Genomic DNA, 21,464 nt, shown 5'->3' on the forward strand with positions numbered 1-21,464 from the left:
AGAAGCAAAACTAGAGAGCCAAGGAACTTATTGGATCCGCACCAGCTGAGGATCTAATTCATCAATAGAAACTGATCAAAACAGGTTCCTGATGGTCCAAATTAAAGCAACTACAACAATCATCAAACTTCTAACATCTCCAGTTTACTTCAGAAATTGAACCACAAAGATCATTGAAAGAAACAGAAAACAATCTGAATGTTCAGAAATTTTCAGAAACAGAGTGCTAAAGGATTAAGTGGTCCATTGTTTCTTAGAGCATCTCTAGTGGAACGTGTAAATTTGGACGTGTATATCTTCATATACACGTTCATATACACCTTGCTAAATTTTACACCTCCCAGTTTTTCAGTGGAACGTGTATACAGGATGTGGAAATCAGGACGTGTATATTCCAACGGCTATATTTTCAAACGGCTATATTTCCAACGGCTATATTTTCAACGGCCATATTTCTGATCTATATAAACCGCCCCAATCACCTCTCTTCCAGCATTTCTAGTTGTGCCTCATCTTCTCACTTCTAGATTTCTCTATCGTCTCTCACACAACATAATGAACACATCCTCTTGGGACATGAGTTCTTCGTCATCTTCATCGGGAAACTGGTCGGCAAAGCTGCACTTTTGATGCAATGGGAGAAAGAGTCTCAGTCTCTCGTACTCATGCTGAACAATTGAGCTCTTTTATTCAGATGACTCACCGGATTAGAAATGCCCATGAACATTCTCAGCTTAAAGTTGATCTAATTGAGCATGTGTGGCAAAAGTTTGGAAACGAGTGATGTAATCCATGTCTTTGTAATGCAAAAACAGCAAAAACAACAATTAACAGCAAAAATCTCGCCCTGCATCTCGCCCCTGCATCTCGCCCGCCCGCACGCGGCGCCTCCCCCACACAGCGCCGCCCGCCCGCTCGCCCGCACCTCGCCAGCAGCCCGCCCCGCACCCCGCCCCGCCGCCGCCCCGCCGCCCGCAGCGCCGCCAACAGCCCGCCCCGCCACCCGCAGCGCCGCCAGCAGCCCGCCCCGCACCCCGCCGCCGCCCCACTGCCCGCACCCCGCCCCGCACAGCGCCGCCGCCAGCCCGCCCGCACCCCGCCCCGCACAGCACTGCCGCCAGCCCGGCCGCACAGCGCCACGAGCTCCACGAGCGTGGCTGGCTCGTGTTTATTTCCACGAGGAGTAGCCTCGTGGATGGACGTGTATAACTTGCACGCCCGTATACACGTTTCACTGGGAAGCATTTTTCAGTTTGCATCGTGTATATTTACCATCCACCTCCATATACACCATCCACTAGAGATGCTCTTAGGCACTGCAAAACATAGATTTGGGTCTACTTACAAAAGCTAAACATTTAATACAACTATCTACATCCTTATGATCATCTCAGAGCAGCTCCTTATTAGCCTTATAACAAAAAAATTCCATCATCTGCTACTGCCTCCTGGAGTACACTAGATGCATATCCAACCACAAGACATGTAGTGATGAATGTACCCCTTTGTGTAAGCAACACCTGACATGGTAGTATCAATGAGTATGTTACTAAGGTTTAGTTCTAGCATCAAACTGGATGAAGATAACAGTTGAACTGCTACAACTGAATTCGGCATCCAGAAGACCAAAACTACTCTGCCATCGCTGAATTTCTTCTTCTTCTAAAACCTGAAACAAAACAGAACAAAATTTGAAAATATGCCACATGGTTAAAAGTGCCATAAAACACCAAGTCGTACACTGTTCTGCGTAGCGGATTGGCGTCATGTTTGCAGTGACCAGCCTCTGCCATACACTTGTCAAGCACTCGGTCCTCGATAGCTATTCAGGTGTTTGCTTTGGCTACTCAACAACCACTTGGATGGCGTATTACAAACATTGTGCGCGGAAGTAACATTGGAAGAAATATAAGCTCTGGTGGGTTGTCGGTGCCGATTATCTCATCACGCATCGATTTTAGTGGCAATGCTGCAAGTGGAAGACTAAATGTGCAAGGATCCAACAGGATGTTGATTGGCCTTATTCCGCAAGGTAGTTTAATTAACCATAGGTTGAATTTATTACTTCATAGATTTATGTTAAGCTTCATGTTTTTGCTGGAAATACGAGTACTATTTATAGCATGTTCAACAATTGCTATTTTAGTGCTCCTGTCAGCGTGTACTTACCATATCTCTTGCTTTGAGTTGTCCCCTCACCCTTTGACTTTATCTTACCTGAAAAAAGCCATATGAAATATGTAGTGAACATCCCGTATGATGAGAGTTTTCTTTTTGGAAAAAACACTAGGTAGCCTTGATGTTAGTGCTCCCTAAACTATGATTAGTGCTGGAGTCTACTGCAGAATTCATTTGTGTAAGCTACACTATCTGAAGGATTATATATTTTATCTATTTAAAATAAGAGTCAGTTTATAGAATTTTTACCTTAAACATTGAAGTCCAATGTGATATTATACTGCTGAAGTTCTGTTATATCGATATTCTTCCTTTTGCAGGCATACATTGTTTGTTCGAATATATATGTTCTTGCTTTTCTTAGTAATTGTTACTGTACCTATTTTGATTTCGCAGCCGTGCGTGTTGCTCTGCTCTTTGTTTGAAGATGACAGAGACAAGGAAGATGGGTATAGTGCAAATGTGATAGTAAATTTCATTATAATAAAAATTTGTTGATTTATATGTATGGTTAGAAAATCAAGCAGCTCTTTTGTGAAGAGTAGAACCTTCTATTCTATTTAGTAATTTCTTCAAATTTGTGTTACATCATATAAGCTTGCATTTGAATCGGGACAATGCTGCAGTTATGCCTGATGGATCGATTGGGTTGATGCTGAAGCTGATATACTTCCCTAAGTTGCTCCAATCGGGAATGCCGATATACTTCCGCCAGTTGCTCTCCAAAACCCATCTCTTGCTCTTCTTTGCACCAATCGGAGAAGAGGTGCGAGCCATCTTTTTTACTGGATGTTCTCTTCATCCTTTCTTCCTATGGATTTTGTAGGTTAACAGACGTTCTCTCGCTGTAGATTGGAAAGAATACTGTAACTTTTAGTCAGGTCGTGCAATTTTGAATGAAGGTTGTAAAATGTCTTCATTGCACAATACACATCAATTTTATTATTGGTGCTTGTTTGGTTGTAAAATCTGCTCAATATGTATATTGTCCTTTCATGTTCGTCCCTTTTGAGATATAACACTGAACCTTTTGGATATATCTTTGTATATAAAAAATGTGTTTTGTCTCCCGATTGAAATGGACCTGAATATGAATACGAACCGGTATTTGTTTTGTGTTTTTATCACCATGTACAACATAAATTTCTTGCTGCTGCTAATGCACGCGCCTCCTGCACACTGCCCTGAACTCCCTTTTGCTATGAACGCCGGTCCATTGACTCATCCGTATATTGAAATACACATGATTGGATATGATAAAAGGTAGAAGCGTCATAGAATGTACAGTCTTCGGCTCTGAACTGCTAGGTAATGCAAGTTCGATCTCATTACCTTATCGTTGTCGTTGATCCTGTTGTTAACTAACTTGTGAATTTATGTGGAGAAGTACGTCACTATCATTTAGTTTTTTAACCTGTTTTACAGAAGTAAAGTCGAAAATGGATAGTAAAATATGTATATCTGAGCTACCTTTTTACCGTGGTCTACTGGATAGAAAGTGTCAGGGTTGAGAGGGTGCTGCAGAAGAGGAGCACTAATCTCTAAATATTTCTTCTCATATATTCCCAATGTTCCTAAATATAAGTCCTTTTAGAGGTTTCACTAACAAACTAAATACAGATGTATATAGACATACTTTAAAGTCATTCATTTTGCTTCGTATGTAGTCCCTTAGTGAAATGTCTAAAAACTTATATTTAGAAACGGAGGGGTATAAGAGAAGGATAAGCGGTGATATTTTTTCTTGAACCTTTTTTATTGGGTAAGGGCTGGTAATTTTTTTTCTTCCGTTACAACGCACGGGCTTTTTGCTAGTAGCTATAATAGCCACATCACCTGCCCTGAAGAGGGTTGAAACAGAATGGACACGAGCATACTAGGGCTTTTGAGCACTAGAGGTGGACCCCTTGGTTTGCTACATTATGACGTCTGGCCAAGAAGCTCACCACATATATACCGTCCTCTGACGTTCAACAGGCAAGTCACCCATCTCTGCCCTGCCATTCCCCACTCCGCCACTTGACCCCCAACTCGTCGCCATGTATCGACCGACGCCTAGCCGAGGGTCTTATCGCAAAAAACAAAAAGGGTCCGGGCCCGCATGACATAGGGATGTAGAGGGTGCGCGAGCCCGCGGGAAGGGAAGCATCTGCTTTCCTGGCCGGCGAGAGCGTCGTCGCTGTCTGTCTCTCACATCAGTCACCCAACGGCTAGCTACTTGCTCCTCCTCACGCTCTCTATTTGTTTTTACTATAGGATTGGACGGTTGGGACCAACCACGATACGTGTGCGTCCGTTCATGCGTGAGAAAGAAGAGGAAGAATCTATGACTACGGCACTGTTAGGATACTCTAACTCGGTTAGAGGACTCTCCTCTAACCAAAGAGGTGTTTGGATGAAAGGGTTAGATTATTAATAAATTCATATTTTCCAATTATTTTACTCCTTTATTTAGAATTTTGTGTGGTGGAGAGACAGAAAAATAATTTTTTCTAGGCCCCACCTAACTCTAACCCAAAAAGGCACCTCTTAGGTGGGTTAGATTTTATGGGTGGGTTAGATGCATCTAACCAACTCTAACCCACCTGTTTGGATTTTTGAGGGTTAGATAAGTTTAATCTAACCAACCTGTTTGGATTTTTTTAGGGCTACATAAATTTAATCTAACCAACTCTAACTCTAACCCTAGGATCCAAACAGGGCCTACGACCTGTATTTTTACTCTTTCTTTTTGGTTACCACCAGTATTTAATTAAGGGCAACTCCAACGGACCGATCCAAACGGACGACGATTTTATCCGCTTTTGTCCGTTTAGGTCGACCATGCGGACACGAACGTTCGCTTCGACGTTTGGGTCGGCGCATGCGTCCAACGCTCGCACGATTCATTTTTACCGGCGTGCGAAAAACATGTATAATTAAACATTAAAAAAGCCGGCCACGAAGGTCGACGAGAGTCCACGTTACATTATAAATGAAAAAAGGAAAAACCCTACGCGTCCTCGGCGACGGCGGCGAGGTCGGGCTGTACCGGAGCGGGGGCAAGGTCGGGCTGTGCCGAAGCGGGGGCGGGCTATGCCAGCGCGGGTAGTGCTGGTGTCGGAGGTCGCGCAGCACGGGCGCGCTCGTTCGCTAGGCGCAGCGCCATCTTAGAATGAGGGTAGGCAGCCTCCTCTGGAAGAAGCGCGTGGGGGTGGACGGCGAGGGTGGCGAGATGGGGACCGGGGGGTCTGGAAGCAGATGTCCGAACCCCACCGCACGCTCGGATTAAAAAAGGCCGACCACGGTCGCTGGCGCGTGGGCCTGAGGAGGGCGGCCATCATAAATTATGTTGACCGCGATGATTGGGGCGGACCGAGGGGGCGCGCGTCGGCTTCACGTCCGTGACGACGCATTCCAGTCCCAAATTTGGGTCCGAAATGGATCGACACGGACGTGGAGCGGACGTGTTTTCAAAATGGGTCGACGCATCGGGCCGTCTTTTATGTCCGCGCCGAATCAAACGGACAACGACGAACGAAATGAGTCGCTCCATTGAAGTTGCTCTAACAACCTGATTAGCAACGACTGTTTTGATTTAGATTATCTTTCACGTCATTTTCAACGGCCGACGGACGAAGAAAATGGACGACGGTCCAAAAGAAGGAGTCGGTCGTCGCAATAATCTATCGAGGGGCCAACAGGTCGAGCCAACAAAAACAGAAAAGGAGCAGACACTCACCGACAGACAAACTACTCCCTCTGTCTCGGTGCATTAGTCATATTAGAAGGTGTACTGCAACCTAGGCACATAGAGATTGGGTAGGAGAAGAAATTAAATTATAGAGGAAGTCAATCGCATTATTCATTTCTCAATTAAAAACATGCTATTAATTAGAAGACTTCTTCAAACCCAAAAAACATGCCGCATAAATTGCATGCATTGATCCTTCAATTAATAGGTGGGGTTTAATTAATATGGATGCAACTAGTACTATATTGTAATGTGTCTTAGTGTTTTGGGATTATTTGATTTTCATAAAATGCCTAATGCACCGAGACGGAGGAAGTAGTTGAAGTTTTGGCCACTCGGATTGTACTATTGCTTTTAGCGGGCAGTGTGGGTTTCTTCATCCAAAGAAAGGGAAAAACATGCATGCATGCATGGATGGCGGAGCCAAGGCACTACACGCTATCCTAGTCTCCCCTAATAATAAAGCGTGCAGCGCTTCTGTCGTCCGTCGTGGCATTTTTGCAAAAACACCCCTTGCTTTTTCGGTATTCAATCTGCAGTACGTTTCTAAGTTAAAAACGTTTCGGATTTACATAACCCCCTCCCCGGCTTATCCATTCGCCTTTCTCTGTCTTCTCCGGCGTGGCGACGGCGCGCTGAGGCGGAGAGGGCCGGGCGTGACGAGCATGGCGATGCGGCGACGCGGTCTCCTTCCCCCTTCTTTGTCTTCTCCGACAACCCCAGCTCCACCTCCAGCCGAAGCTCTAGAGGAGAGGAGAGGAGACATAGGGATGGCTGCGTCGGCGGTGCTGGCGCTGCTGCTGGCGTCGACGCTGGCGAGGGCCGCGGCCGGCGGCGATATCGTTCACCAGGACGACCAGGCCCCCAAGATCCTCGGATGCTCCAACGACTTCGTCCTCGTAAGCCCCCTCTCCTCTCCTCTCCTCTTCTTTCCCCCTTCCCCTTATCCTTCATAGGCTCAATTTCAATTCCACCGTGGCAGCTACCGATTCCCCACTCCATTACTGCTACTACCTATCTATCTAGGGTTAGTCAGCTCGGCGGTTTCATCGTTGCTGAATAGAACGAGGTCGGTGTCGTCCGCGTCGTCCGCGTTGTCTGTTGCCTCCATCTTGAGCAGGCGAAGTTGCATCCTGAGCCCTGTAGCAGAGAAAGTAAGCAAGTGAGTGATATGGACAGTGCCAGGGAAATGGATTTGGCAGTGTACGGTTTGTGCGCTTGCCTTGAAGGTCTGCACTTATTTCCTCAAAACCTCCTGAGCAACAGTCTTCTGCGTCCACCGAAGATCCGAGGACAGACACCGAACTCGGTTGTTCGTCTTCGTTGGAGCTCACGACAGATACTATTTCTTTCAGATGATCGGATGGAGCTTGATTACCTTCACATCGATCGTGCTCATTCCTCTCAGTCTGAGTACAGCATAACACTCAGTTCGTCCATCATTGTTACAAAGGATAAAGAATAGTAAACTACAGATAAGTAATTCATAGGCCAACCAAAATCTTTGATCTGTCGAGCAGAGGGGTTAGAAATAATAAATTCATAAAGTATATGCAGTGAATGCTTAGCAATAAAATGAACATACCTGAGATGCAGAATATCGCGGGCTAGGGACAATAAAATGGTCATCTATTGCAAATGTCTGCTCTTGGTCCAGAATCATGTTCTGTGCAGAAGACTGAGCCTCCCCCTGCCACTCTGGAGATGCATGACTGCTATATAAATCGTGTTCACCACATAAACTAAAGGTCAGCCCGGTGCATGTAGCTCCCGCTTGGGCAGGGTCCGGGAAAGGGTATGACCACTTGGGTGCATGTAGTTCACCACATAAACTATGGTCAGAATTTCCACCATGCACAAGTCTTCCTCCAGTTTCAGATAGCTCTGGCACTGCACCGCTGTAAGTTGGTTCTTCAAAATTCACATGTATCTCGCGCTCGGTCACCACACTTTGCGCTTCATCCAGAGATGCGGACGACAGAAGCGCTGCACGCTTTATTATTAGGGGAGATTGCACATCGCTTTCATCACAGCGATATGTCGAACTTCTGACTAACGATCTCCTTGGTCTGTCCTGATGCAGATCTTCAGAATTATATGGCCCTGATCCGATGATGTTCTCTGCCATAGAATACTCACCATGCGTGCAACTTGCTTTTCTCCTGCTCGATTTCGGACTCCCTTGGTTGATGGATGAAGTAGAAACAGACTCCAACCTTGTTAAGCCACATATGTTCTCATCTCTCCAGCCACCATTGCTACTGATACCAAGAGGGTAACCACATGATCCTGGCATCACATCTCGATACAACTCGCCTTCTGGCCATTGCCGGCAAGCTGCTGCCCCTGAAGTAAACTTTGAGATCTCTTTTCCGTGCGTAGGGTACTCCTCCTCCGGCTGCTCTGAATCTTTCTTCAGAAAAATCAGCACTCTGAGACAAGCCTCGCGCGCTTCGGCTCGGCCTCCTCCGCCCATGCGTATTCACGTCGGGCTCCCTCGTGCACGCCTACCTCCGCTTCGGCCGCGTCTCGGAGGCCTACAGGTTGTTCGACGAAATGCCCGAGCAGAACCTGCCCGCATGGAACGCGATGATGTCCGGACCGTGCCACAACGCCCGCGTGTCTAAGACGGAGAAAGGGTCGTCACCATGTTCGAGGAAGGCTGCAGGGCTTTCCAGGTCGCCTTCACCAAGATCATGGAGAAGAAGCTCGGCGACAACCCATTGGTTGGTTGTTACTCCCCTAATTCTCAACGTTTTTACATTTCTCTCATGGTGATGCATAGCATAAAAGGGGGACTAACACCTTTTCTTCTTGTTGCAAGGGTCCAATTCTGTCAGCGGACAAGAAATTGGCCGACGCCAAGTTGGCCGAGGAGGCGGACGAGCACAAGTCCAAGGGAGAGGCCCGCAAGGAGAAGCGCATTGTATGCCACACCTCACTCGCTTGCCCGCCAATTCGACACGCCATTAGTATGTTTTTGTGTTCAGGGCATGACCTCTTGTTTCGTGGCGAATGCAGGCTGCGCAGAAGGGTCATAAAATACCTGAGAATGCTATTGACAACAAAGAAAAGATGCTTATCAAGGTTGCAACCCAAGGAGGTAATGTCCTGTTTTCTACCATGTCATTTTGCCTGCGTCTAATATCAAACTTCTCTAAACTCACCCTTTGCCCTCAAACATCTTTTCATGTACTCTACTGATGATGCAGTTGTCAGGTTGTTCAATGAGGTAAGCGCACTTGCCTTTCCTTAACTGCTAGACATACATGTTGCTCTTTTTGTTGTGAATATAATTATTCAATATAGGGAGCTTCCATGGACTCTTACCTTAATGGAAATCTGTGGTTCTAATTGTTTTGAGTATTCAGGAAAATATGCTATGCCACGATAGTTGTTTCTGAAGACGTAGGACAGGGCTCCATGATACCTCTCCCATATGGCAATATATGGCAACTCTCATACTCATCATACTTGGTTCAATTCTGTGTATATATTCGCGGAAGAGATTTTCTCAGTTCAAGCTGCAATTAGTTCCACACTTAGTTACTTACCTACTATGGGCTTATTTGATTCAAACGGGTTCCATTAGGGTTTTGGAGGATTTGAATCCTTAGGAAGTCTTCTGGTGTAGGTTACTTGATTAACTTTATTGAAATCCTTAAAAATTGGGACCTATTGGTACATTTAGGTTCTTTCCTAAATATTCCCTTGCACTCTATTTTGTATATACTTAGGAAAAAATCGTGTTAGCTAATTGGTAAGTCTTAAAATTTGTTTTTTCTTTCCAGGTGAGCAAGCGACAGACTAGGAAAGGTTTGAATCCATCAAGAAGTAAAGATGTCAAATGTATGACCTTTTCCTTTTCAATGCTATTCACTTCCTTCAATGTTTGAAGATTCATTTGACTCCTTCGCCTACTTTTTTGTACTTCTAATTGGTGGATGGCCAAACTTTGTATTATCGTTGTCTATTAATTATCTGGAAAAGAAAAGCGTTAGTGTGCATGGGACAACTCAAATAATTAGTCGAGAGGATGATCGAACATGTTTCTTGTTAGACAGAACAGTAGTCTGGAATACAATTTGCTGTATGCGGTGCCAGTTAGCACCACTATTACAATCTGATTATCCCAGCCTTATGCAAAACATGTTAACTGCCTCTTCTTTCCTTTATGCTTTCAATCTGTATCCAAGAATGAAATATCAGCATACACCCATGACCCCTTGTCATGACAATATGAAATATAAATTGGCAATTCGGGTGTTGTTATTTCTAAAGTTTTGTAAGGGTATTTGTTGTCTTAATCAAGCTTGAAGAGAATTCTGTGAAATCTTGTTTTCAAACATCTCAATTGCGGAGCGAAATTTGTGAAAAACAATGAATATTAGAGAGATGTCATCGCTAAGATAGTATCCCATGCTGTAGTTTCGACCGTTGACGATGTAGTAACACGATAACGGTGATTTCCCGTTGCAAAGCCTTTTGAACACTCGAGATTGTTGAAGCATGTTGATATTGTTGTGAGAACCCGGCATTCGAAAGAAAGCGTGCCAAATTCATAAGTCATGTGGCCTTGCGCCAGCGGAGGGGATAAACGGCAAGGGGCGGCCTACATTGGAGGTACATCGAGAGCTCAGCTCCACAAGTAATGGAAGGGAGGGGGTGGCCACCATTGGAATGGGGGGAGTGACGGGAACAAAGTGAAGAGATAAGGACAACTTTTTTTTCTTCGAGAATAAGATGAGGAGAATGTTTTTTAGAAGAAGATGAGGAAAGTGCTCCGGAGAACGCGCTTTGTGTCTCATGCGGAGGCTTGGTGTCTACGCTTAGAGCAGCTCACTCGCAAGAGCTTAGCAAGTTGTGCAAAAAACAATTTAAAATATATATTGTTTAATTTATTTTTTGAAAATATGTTGTACACAAAAATGCTATTACCCATCAAAAAACAAAACATTATTACCACTCAATAAAAATGATAATTATTATTTAAAAAGTAATCCAATTTTTGTGTAAGCATTACATTATATTTTAAAACTTTAAAAGAAACTCTTTCCGTCCAAAAATAGATGTATTACATTTAACATTATAATTTACATTTAATATTTAATGGTAAAATAAATAGGTTCTGCATTTTTTCTAGCCCGGTGCAACGCACGGGCATTTGTACTAGTCTCTACCGATGCACGCATGAGTTCAAACAAGAGCTTCAGTGGCTTGCTTAGAACAACGAGGAAAGAACACACCAACTTTAAAGATTGTGCAAACTGATCGAGGTCATGGCCGGGCAAGTGACCCGAAGTCAAGGCTTTGGGATTTTGGAATCGTCATCTTAGCGGGGAAAAGATTGTCCCGGGAGACGACAGAGAACTCGAGATTCCTGAACCTTATTTCTTGATCGCGGACGAAACTTTCGATCTTAGCGGTCGGGTCGGCGCGCAGCGTGAAGCTACCGAACGTGAGAACCTGCCCGGGGATGAAGCTTCCGATTTGGCCGAGGCGATCTATCGGGTCGACGCGCAGTGTGAAGCTGCCGAAGGTGAGAACCTGCCCAGGGACAAAGATGTCCCCGTTGGTGATTCGATCGCTTACGATTAAGCGGGCCATCAATCCTTTCGGTGATCCTACATCGGAACTCTCATCGGTGTCAAAATCGACGAATCTCGAGTAGGAGGTCCCGAGCTGTGGACCTTGGATCGATGGGTTGCACGGGACGAAGGAGACAATATTTACCCAGGTTCGGGCCCTTTTGAGGATGTAAAACCCTACGTCCTGCTTGATTATATTGATTTGTATGAGGATTACAACGTTAATCTACCTCGAGATCGTATGAGCTAAAAACCCTAGATGAGTCAACCTCTGCCTATGTGGATGAAACCCTCTGGTTTATATAGACATCAAGGGTTCTTAGGGTTACATATCACTGGCCTCTAGCCGGGGATAGATGCGCCGATCTAGCGTATTCAACTTGGACGACACGCCAGTCTCTAGAGCTTTCCCTTTTGAATACGAGGTTGTCATGCAGTCCGGTCTTCAATAATACGGCACATTACGTCGGCCTCTAGGAGATGGGTCGACCATCCGAGGACCCCTTAGTTCCGGACTCCCTCACCCGAAGCCTCATCTCCGTCTCCCCTCGGGACCCAAACAGATCCATCCGAGAGAGAGTCCCCGGACGCTCGTCATGTCATATTTTTTTAAAAACATTTTTAATTCTTTTAGATTTTTTAAATTTGAAAAGAATAAAAATTCAGATTAAAAAAATTATTTTTTAGTAAATGATGTCATATTTGGATTCCTCACATTTTTTTGATAATAATGGATATATTATTTGTTGAATTTTGATTTATAGATTTAAAGATACTAATTATGCCATATTAAATGAATCAATGGCAAAAATGAATAAAATAATGTTATTACTTATTTTATTTTCATTGAAATTCAATACCATTATTACTTTTTTATTATGAAATATTTAATTGTTTTTTTTGAGTTTTTTTTCCAGAATTTTTGCCTTTTTGAAGTTTTTTTTTATTTTTTAAATTAATCATTGCCCTTTATTTTAATATTTTTAGTTTATTTTAATAATTGTTTGGAATTCAAAAAATCAAATCCTGTGACATGAAGACCTAAGGGTTAATAAGATTGATAGCTTACTATTGTTAAGAAAACAACAAGTGCAGACTTGAAAACTAGGGCAGATAAAACTAGGAAGTTAAGCGTGTTTGGGCTGGAGCAGTGAGGAGGGGTGATTAGTGACCGGTTGGAAAGTTAGATGATTCGAACAGTGATGAGGGGTGATTAAGATTAAATTGTCAAATAATTCAAAATTTAAAAATCGAATTTTTTTCCAAAAAATAATAATATATTTTTTTCAAAAAGAAAATCCTTTAGTGCCGGTCCGTAATGCAACCGGGACTAATTAGTTTCGACCTTTTGTCCCGATTATTTAGTCCCGGTTTTAAAGGCCCTTTGAAACTGAGACTAAAACCTCGTTTTCCACTAGTGACATGTCACGACAAAGAGAGCTGGAGAGGGACACCGGCTAGGGTTGGGCTCCCAGATCGTCGCCGGGGGAAACACGCGAGAGGTGCCAACTTCCTGCTTTCGGACCTTCATCAACTTCCTCGACCTCTCCCACCACCATACGCTGACCTCCTCTGCGCAAGATTCACGATGGTGCGATGACAAGAGGGAGACAAGAGGATAGCGGTGAACTAGATGTTATCCTCTTGAAGGAAGGGGCATGAGGTCGGCCACAACAGAGGATTCTGATCGGAAGATTGACTGTGTTCAGGGTGATTTGGGAGAGAACCAAGTTTTTTTGTTCCATAGATAATCCGGTTTTTAAAAATCTGTGGATTTTTTCGTTTGATTTTAGACGGATTTTGGCTTAAAAAGTAGTTAACATTAAAATATTATTTTTATTCAAACACAGTACACATTCAATCGTTGGTACATACGCACGTATACTTACCCTTAGGAATGCGCACACGCACACCATTAAGCACCTCCGTGTATGCAAGTTCATTCTGGTGAGCAACATGCATGGGTACCATCAGGAGGTCCCGAGTTCTACTCGATGCTACCATTTCCATTTAAGCTTGAATAATGGAAAAACCTGTGAAAAGCGAAATGGGGAGTTTAGGCACGCGGAGCTTGTTTTAACATTATTCTATAGTTTAAATTGAAAGAAAACTGTTTTTTTTAATGATACTCAAATTTCTCGAGGTTCGCTAAAACATTAACTGGCGCTCTTGCCCGCCCTAGCGGCCAGCGGCCCATCTATATAGTTTGCTCGCGGCCCAGCAATCTCGTTCGCTCGTTAGCAAATATAAATTTTTGCCACTCCCTTGCTCATTGGCAGCAGCTAGCGTAATTCGAAACCATTTTCTTGATCAGTGAAAAACCATTTATAATAGATTAGATTTCATGCAATTAGAAAAAAAGTTCATAGATTGAAGAAAAAAATATAAAAGAAAATAGTAATTCAAAAAAATGTTCATGGGCTCAATTTTGTGTTTTTTTCGAACTTTCAAGAAATAAATAGAAAATTTATAGTATGTTCACGAATTTTAAAAAAACTCACAATTTGTTTAATATAACTTTCAAAAATGAAATTCACAAAGTTCAGGAATTTGAGAAAACTAAAATAATTTAATAAAAGTTCATGAATTTTAAAGCATATACAAATTTAAACCTATGAAGTTTATGAATTCAATATTTTTCAAAAACAGTTTTTCAAATTTTGTGAATTTTAAAAAGTTCAAAAAATTATAAAAAAATTATGAATCTGAGAGAACTTCATAATTGTTTTAAAAAGCTTGTGAATTTATAAAAAAATCACAAATTGAAATTGAAATTTCACGAATTTAGAAATGTTAAAAAATAATAAAGTTCACCAATTTTCAAAATTCACAAATATTGAAAACAACTCACGTCTTGCAAAAATGGTACTGTATGAAGCAGCCACTACTAGGCCATGAATGTTTGTTTGTTTAGGAAAATCCGAAGAAAAAAACATGGCATTGGTCCCTTTGGCCTTTTGGCAATCATGCATGGGATTCATTTGAATTTTTATTTTTACAAGGATTCAAGTATGTATGGGCACATGTTGCATCATACTGTAGCGCTGTTGCATAGTTACTTTTTGCACAAAACCCCCCGAGATTTCTGAGTACCAACCAATTCATCCATAGATGAAAGAAACCAGCTCGGCCATTTTGTGCCACTGCTCCCAGACATGGGCCCTCTTGTATCCAGCAACATGCTTGCCTGCCGTGCATTATAGCATCTATTTCTGTTTCAATCTAGGAAAAATCTATCCAGTGCGCATGATGGTGCTCACGTGCGGCAGGTGCACAACTTCCATTCTACCTATATATGTGGGTCTGGATTCATTTAACCAGATTTCATATGAATCGCTCCCTTCTCTGTAGCACTCATGTGGCGATCTGCCAGCTAGGTGGAGTCAGGGCGGGAGTAGCTAGGTCATGTAGTTCTTTTTAAGTAAAGGTACTAAATATAAGTTTTTTTAAAGATTTCCCTAGGGACTACATATAAAGTAAAATGAGTGAATCTATATTCTAAAATATGTATATATACATCTGTATGTAGTTTCATAGTTGAACTTTTAAAAAAACATATATTTAAGAATGGAGGGAGTAGGTGTGTGTGGCCAGTCGTTGCCGTGTTTCTCTAAACTAGTCATGGTCTTTTACATTTTTCACACTGCTACATTACATAATTAGGTATAAAACCACTATACCATAATTGTTATTGCATAGTAATTTGACTGTTTTTTTCTCTTATTTCATAAATATCTATAAATTTTATGCATCAATTTGTATTACTAATATAATTTGGTCAAGAGCAATATGCTTTTTAAAGTCTTTTCACCTTCGAAAGATCTATAAAGGGACACATACAGATTAGTGATTATTGTTTTGCCGTGTGGCGGTGCAGAACATACACTCAGCGTGCTTTATAAAAATAACATGGTAATTTGATAAAATTAAACCGACAATCAACTAGACAAGTGACGACAAAACATCCATGCAACAACTGTTCAATATTGATGAAACAACCGGACACTCTATAGAATTATATGGCAAGTGCAGCAAAATAATGTGATAAGCGCAAAAAAATAATATGGCAGATAGCTTTTACATCCAATGACAATTTTATGAAATAACTGGCCACTAGGCATAGTTAAATGGCAAGCGCAAAAAATAATGCAGCAACTAGTTTTTATACTAGCCAGAAAGCTTTATGAGACAATTGAGTAGAATTAAACTGATAAGTAGTACAACAAAACATTGCAGCAACTACGTTTTAGAACAATCAGCAAACTTGAGATAGTATAGCAACACGGAAGAATTAATCAGATAAGTACAACAAAACACATAACTAGTTTTTGAAGAACTAACAAGCTTTATGAGACAATATGGCAACTAATTAGAATTAAAATAACAAGCACAACAAAACATTGTGATAACTGGATTTTCATAAGCACCGGCAAGCTTATATGAAATGATGTCACAATTTAGTAGAATTAAACTGCCAACCAGCTAGCCAAATAGAACAAATCATTTGTGGGGCAAAAAAAATTCAGTATGCTAATTTTGTACATATTGCATAAAAACGTCAACATTATAAGGGACACCGTGCCGTTGCTGGCCCTGCTGCCCCCTGCCGCTGGCCCCACCGTCCCCCGCCTCAGGCCGAAGATGTACGCCCGGGACGGGGTGGTGCGTGAGTGGGTCAGCGTGCCATCCATCTGGTATGGTGCAACCTCGGAGCAAGCCTGCATACCCGCATCACTTGCGACAACAACAGGTGTCAGAGGAGGGCGCCGAGGCCCGACAGATCGAGCTCATGATGTGCAAGGCCGAGGCTGAGGAGGAGGAGCGACGTGCTGCCGAGCGAGCATCGGTGCAACCACCGACGAACGACGTCGCCGCCACGTGGCAGACAACGTTCCCCTGGGCTGGCCCGGCGTCAGAGGACGCCTAGGGCAGCGCACCTCCTCATTTTTAGTTTATTAATTTTTGTGTTTAATGTAACGTGGACTATCGCCGGCCTTCCAGATCGACATTAAATGTTTGATTAATGTAATATGGACTACCGCCGGCATTCCACATTAAATGTTCAATTAATTTCAGTGTGCCTAAAAATGGGTCATTGGTCACTTTGGACGCAAACGCCAACCAAATTACAAAAGCGGATACACATGTCCGTTGGACCGATCTAAACGAAAAATATCTAAACAAAAGCGTCATCCGTTTGAATGGTCGTGTTGGAATTGCTCTAAGTATGGGCATGTATGCGCCTATTTTCTCTGCTGTCTTATTAGTTTTTTTCTTTGAAAGGCCAGTGGCACTGCGGTCTAATTAGTTAATCAGTAGCCTTTTAATTAGATACTCAGGCAATGGTTTCGATATTCGTACAAACAGTTGCAACAGACAGGACACCTTTTTTTAAGGGGAATTTTATGCTTTTTTTTCTTCTTAAACTACAAAAATGCAGTGGTTTCCTTTGGCTATTTTTTCCATTGGTCTTTTATTTTTCTCTTCTTTTTTACTTTTCATTTCATTTTATTTTTCAAATTCGTCAAATGCCCTTAAAATCAAGAACTTTTGTCAAAATTTTAAAAAAAAATTCAAATCGAAATTTTTCTTCAAATTCATGAAGTTTTTTTCAAAATCACGAATTTTTTAATTCACACACATCTTTTCTAAAACACGTGAACATTTTTTTTCAAATTATGATTTTTTTTCAATCGATGAATTTGCAGGCATCCATGTCAGGATGATTTTTGATCCGGTGTTCAAGTTGCAATGCGTCCGGCCATTTATCTGCCTTTTATTACAAAAAAACTCCTGAAAATACAAAATTTGCTGAAAAGCAAAACAATATGGCATGGTGCTTTGAATTAGTCATACAAGGCCATGAAAAACAATTGGAGCTATTTGAAGGATGTCGACAAAAAAACTTACTCGCAAACCTGGCCTTCTAATCTACCCGAACACCCTACGTGAAATATGGTATTTTCTGGACATTCTTCAAATGACCCTAATTTCTGCAAGCAGATGGGCATGCCCATGGTAGACATGCAATTCAGGTTTGAAGTAAATATTTATATAAAATCATATTTAAAATATTAAATGCGTTTAAAAAAGCTTTAATAAATATTTGAAGGAGATAAAGATAAAATTGTAATTCAACACACTTACTTTAAATTATTATATTTTATTCCAAAAAATATTTTAAATTTTTGAACATGTTTAAAAAAGAATCATAAAGTTCAAAAAGAAGAAAAAACAATTACCAAAAAAGGAAAAGAAAAACAGAAAAAATAGGAAAGCAAACAAACACATAGGGCTTGGCTCAACTAGACAACATTCAAAAAAGTTCACTGATTCAAGAAATATGGCTATATTGAAAATTTGTTCAGTAACTCACAAAATGTTCCGTTTACAAATTTTATTCAAAAATTCAGAACAAATTGAGAGTTTCAAATAATCTTCGTTCTTTCAAAATTTGTTCAGAATTAAGAAAAATGTCCCTCTTTTCAAATCTTTCCTACACATATACAAACAATTACGGGGAAATTCATAAAAGTTGGTTTAATTTTTTTTTTCGTGTTTTTCCATTTTTTGGAAACTCCAATTTGTTAATGATTTTCAAAAAATGTCCATGATCGAAAGTTTGTTCGCCCTTTTTGTAAAAATGTCAGTGTTTTGTCCTTCTGAGCAATTTTTGAAGACACGAAAAATGTTTTGTGGGATTCATGTACAATTTATTAAAATATGAAAATTCTTTGTTGAACAAATTATGAAAAACTAATATAACTTGAACAAATGCTTAAAATCCCGAGCATTTTTTAGTGATAAAGCAAAAAAAAAAAAGAAGAAAATATGAATAGAACTAATAAAAAGACGTAGATTTTCTTGGAAAAATTGATAACCTACAATAATATTCACGAATTTCAAAAATATTAATTGGTTTTGGAAAACAACACTGCAAAGAAACCGTAAAAGTTATCTAGAGTGTTTGCAAAAACTGAAAATAATAATTCAGAGATTTAGAAGTGTTTGTGAAATTCAAAATATAGTTGTATAATTGAAAAAGTTTACAAATTTGAGGAAAGTTGATGAATTTTTATTTTTTGTGATATACTACGGAATTTTCATAAATACGCACTGAACAATTTTTTGATATATGCTGATTTTTTATATATACACGATGAACTTAAAAAAATATATATTTCTTAAATATGGATGAACAGTTTTGTAATACACGGTGATCTCGTTTATAATATACACAAAAAGAGAAGAAAAAGAAGAGTTGACCAAAGAAAAAGAATAGACAAAATCGAGAGAAAAATCCCCACTGTGAATAAAGAACAAAAAGCGAAGCAAACAAGAAAAATGAGGAAAAAGCCACTAATAAAATTAAGTAAAACATAACAGAAAATGTACAGGAATTTTCACAAAATCACTAATTAGGGAGTACTCCTTTCAAAGATCAATCTCACCTCCATATATTGCAACAAGTGGCACGCTGCATGCATGCCACTTGTCGCACCCGGGAGTTTTCCCTTTTATGTAGATTCATATTTTTAAAACATTTTATCTCCTAAAACGTGCGTCCAAATCTCGAACCATTTTCATCATTGGATTTCTCGCATCTAGATCTTTAAATCTAGATCCCATGTTGATACGTTTTGACGAATTCATTTTTCGCGAAAGAACTAGACAAAAAACCGTGCCTCCCGCGATAGAAAAAAAACAAAAAACACATTTGTTTCGCGTTTGTTTTCCTTTCCGAGTGCCACAACCATGCCTCTCACAAAGGCAAAAACGTGCCTCTCGCGTTAGCAAAATCGTGCTTCTTATAAAGTCTATAACCGTACCTCTCACGGAAGCAAAACCGTGGCTCTCGCTGAAAAAAAATAGAAAAGATTTCCCCCCCTTTTTGAGAGGCATAGCCGTTTTGAAACATGAAACATGAACAATTTTCAAATGTTGAACAATTTTTGAAACATGAACAAATTTCAAATCCATGAATAAAATTATAAAATTGTGAACATTTTTTGAAATTTTAAGAAATATTGAAATAGTAAATATTTTTTGAACTGTGAACCAATTTAGAAACATGAACAAATTTCAAATTCGTAAACAAAATTATAAAATTGTGAACATTTTTCAAATCCGTGAACAGATTTTGTAACCGCGAATATTTTTCGAATTGTGAACAAATTTTGAACCATAAATATTTTTTGAATTGTGAACAAAGTTTGAAACATGAATACAGATACTAGAATGTGTCAATTTATGGTTACGGATGCTATTCCTATGGATAAACTTTGGGGAATCATGGTTATGGATGGATGTGTCAATTTATGGCCAGAGATTGAGGGAAAAGTGGGCCAAAGGTAAAAGCCAAGGCGTGGTTGGTGGTAGATGTTTATTATGACCAATCCGTAGCAAATCGTACATGAACGTATAATTATTTTTGTGGTGTTTGGGTGAATCTTTTTGACCGTGTCAAATGATTATCTTATGGTCACATTCATGACATAGTTTGTTGAAATGATATAATATTATGCACAAGGGTGCATATTGGAATGACAAACAATGTTGATTAAGGAAGTTTTCATTTTCCTTGTATGTAAAAATCATTTTCCATTTTTCAAGTGACCAAAATGATTTTTTTGTGAAGGACCTACCGTATATTTATTTCAAAATCGGACCAAATATTTTTTCTAAAATAGTAGGACATATTTAATGTAAAATGTACAAAATGATTAGGTGTTAAAAGCTTTTATCCACCTCTCGTGAAAAAGACAAATTTATCTCGATTCAGCTGTAAGCGGGGTAAATTTCGGGTTAAATTTGAACTGCAGCTGCATTATAGTTTGCTCTTTATTTTTTCTCAAAAATCATTTATCGGTAGATAAGTATCTATTTAATCATAAATACATGGTGCGGTGGCTTGACGTCGAGGTTTGGATGGTGGTCGAGGGCACCAACTCTAGAGCGCGTGAACTTGCATGCGAGCCGCATGGTCACCGCCTGACCGTTGCGTTGCTACGCGTTCTGGATGGAATAGGCATGTCTGGTGGGTTGGACAATACCTCGGTAGGTGTTAGTAAGAAGAATCTCACGAGGAGACTGAACTAAGCTCAAACATGAATTATCAGCCAAGTGTTTGATTAGCGGTGCGGATAATGCACATAGACAATGCGCCTAAATTTTGGTTAAGGATGATCATCTACTAAGGAGGCTCTCTTGGCAATTTTTTAGCTCAAATGAATGAACCTAGGTGGCACTTGATTTGCAAAGTAGCACACTATGCAGAAATATGGATGTTGAAGCTGGGATCAAATGATTGAATGGATTGAGCTGAAATTTGGTGTATGATGTTAATTTGGGCATATAAAGGCATTGTAAAAAAATTATACCATTTGGATATGCCAAAGGGACATTTCCTTCACAATGTGTCAATCTGAACAGAAAATGGTAATTGAAACTCGGTCACATAGATGATTGGATTGAGCTGAAATTTGGAAGAGGATGATAATTTAGGCACGTTAAGGCACTGTAAAAATTTCATAAAATTTGGATAAACAAAAATTGTACTTCCTTCACAATGCTCTCTACTGAACAAAATATTGAGAAAAATATTGAGGGAAACTGGGTGAATTAAATGAGCTAAAACTTGGTGGAGTGAGGTTATATGGGCAGTTTCATTCCGTGGTAAATTTTCATCAACTATAAAGCAATATAAAATGTAGTTGCTTCACAAACTGAAAATATTACCAGAAACAAAGATTGGATGATGAGCTCACATGGATTGTTAGATGGGGCTAAAATTTTGTGGAGAGCTATGTTTTGGGCACATAAAAGATGTGAAAAAAAATTCAACTCATTAGGATATTCCTATCTAGTACTTCCTTCACAAAGTTGTTAGCTGAACACAAACTTTGGAAATTTCTGAGAAAGATTTACTAGACAAATGGTTACGTAAGTTTTCATGAGGCAATAAT

General features: G+C 40.4%; 1 protein-coding gene across 2 annotated transcripts; it reads left to right on the top strand.

The window, feature by feature from the left end:
• The first annotated feature begins 8,467 nt into the window (after positions 1-8,467).
• LOC123421483 lies at positions 8,468-9,825 on the top strand. Of its 2 annotated transcripts, XM_045107548.1 has the most exons (4): positions 8,468-8,637; positions 8,736-8,837; positions 8,933-9,014; positions 9,124-9,238. In XM_045107548.1, the coding sequence occupies exons 1-4, from the start codon at positions 8,468-8,470 to the stop codon at positions 9,145-9,147; spliced, it is 378 nt and encodes a 125-aa protein (XP_044963483.1). In that variant the 3' UTR covers positions 9,148-9,238. The 2 variants fall into 2 exon arrangements, 1 of the variants encoding a protein (XP_044963483.1); XR_006619775.1 differs by lacking the exons at positions 8,468-8,637; positions 8,736-8,837 and adding an exon at positions 9,703-9,825 and having other exon boundaries at positions 8,943-9,014; positions 9,124-9,143.
• Positions 9,826-21,464: the final 11,639 nt, after the last annotated feature.

This window comes from Hordeum vulgare, chromosome 1H (genome assembly GCF_904849725.1).
Source record: "Hordeum vulgare subsp. vulgare chromosome 1H, MorexV3_pseudomolecules_assembly, whole genome shotgun sequence".
NCBI classification, from domain to species: Eukaryota; Viridiplantae; Streptophyta; class Magnoliopsida; order Poales; family Poaceae; genus Hordeum; species Hordeum vulgare.

Coding starts and splice junctions, on each gene's coding strand:
- LOC123421483 (XM_045107548.1), top strand. CDS start 8,468: ATGCCCGAGCAGAACCTGCCCGCATGGAACGCGATGATGTCCGGACCG. Junction 8,838..8,932: donor CCCGCAAGGAGAAGCGCATT/GTATGCCACACC, acceptor TGGCGAATGCAG/GCTGCGCAGAAGGGTCATAA. Junction 9,015..9,123: donor CAAGGTTGCAACCCAAGGAG/GTAATGTCCTGT, acceptor CTGATGATGCAG/TTGTCAGGTTGTTCAATGAG.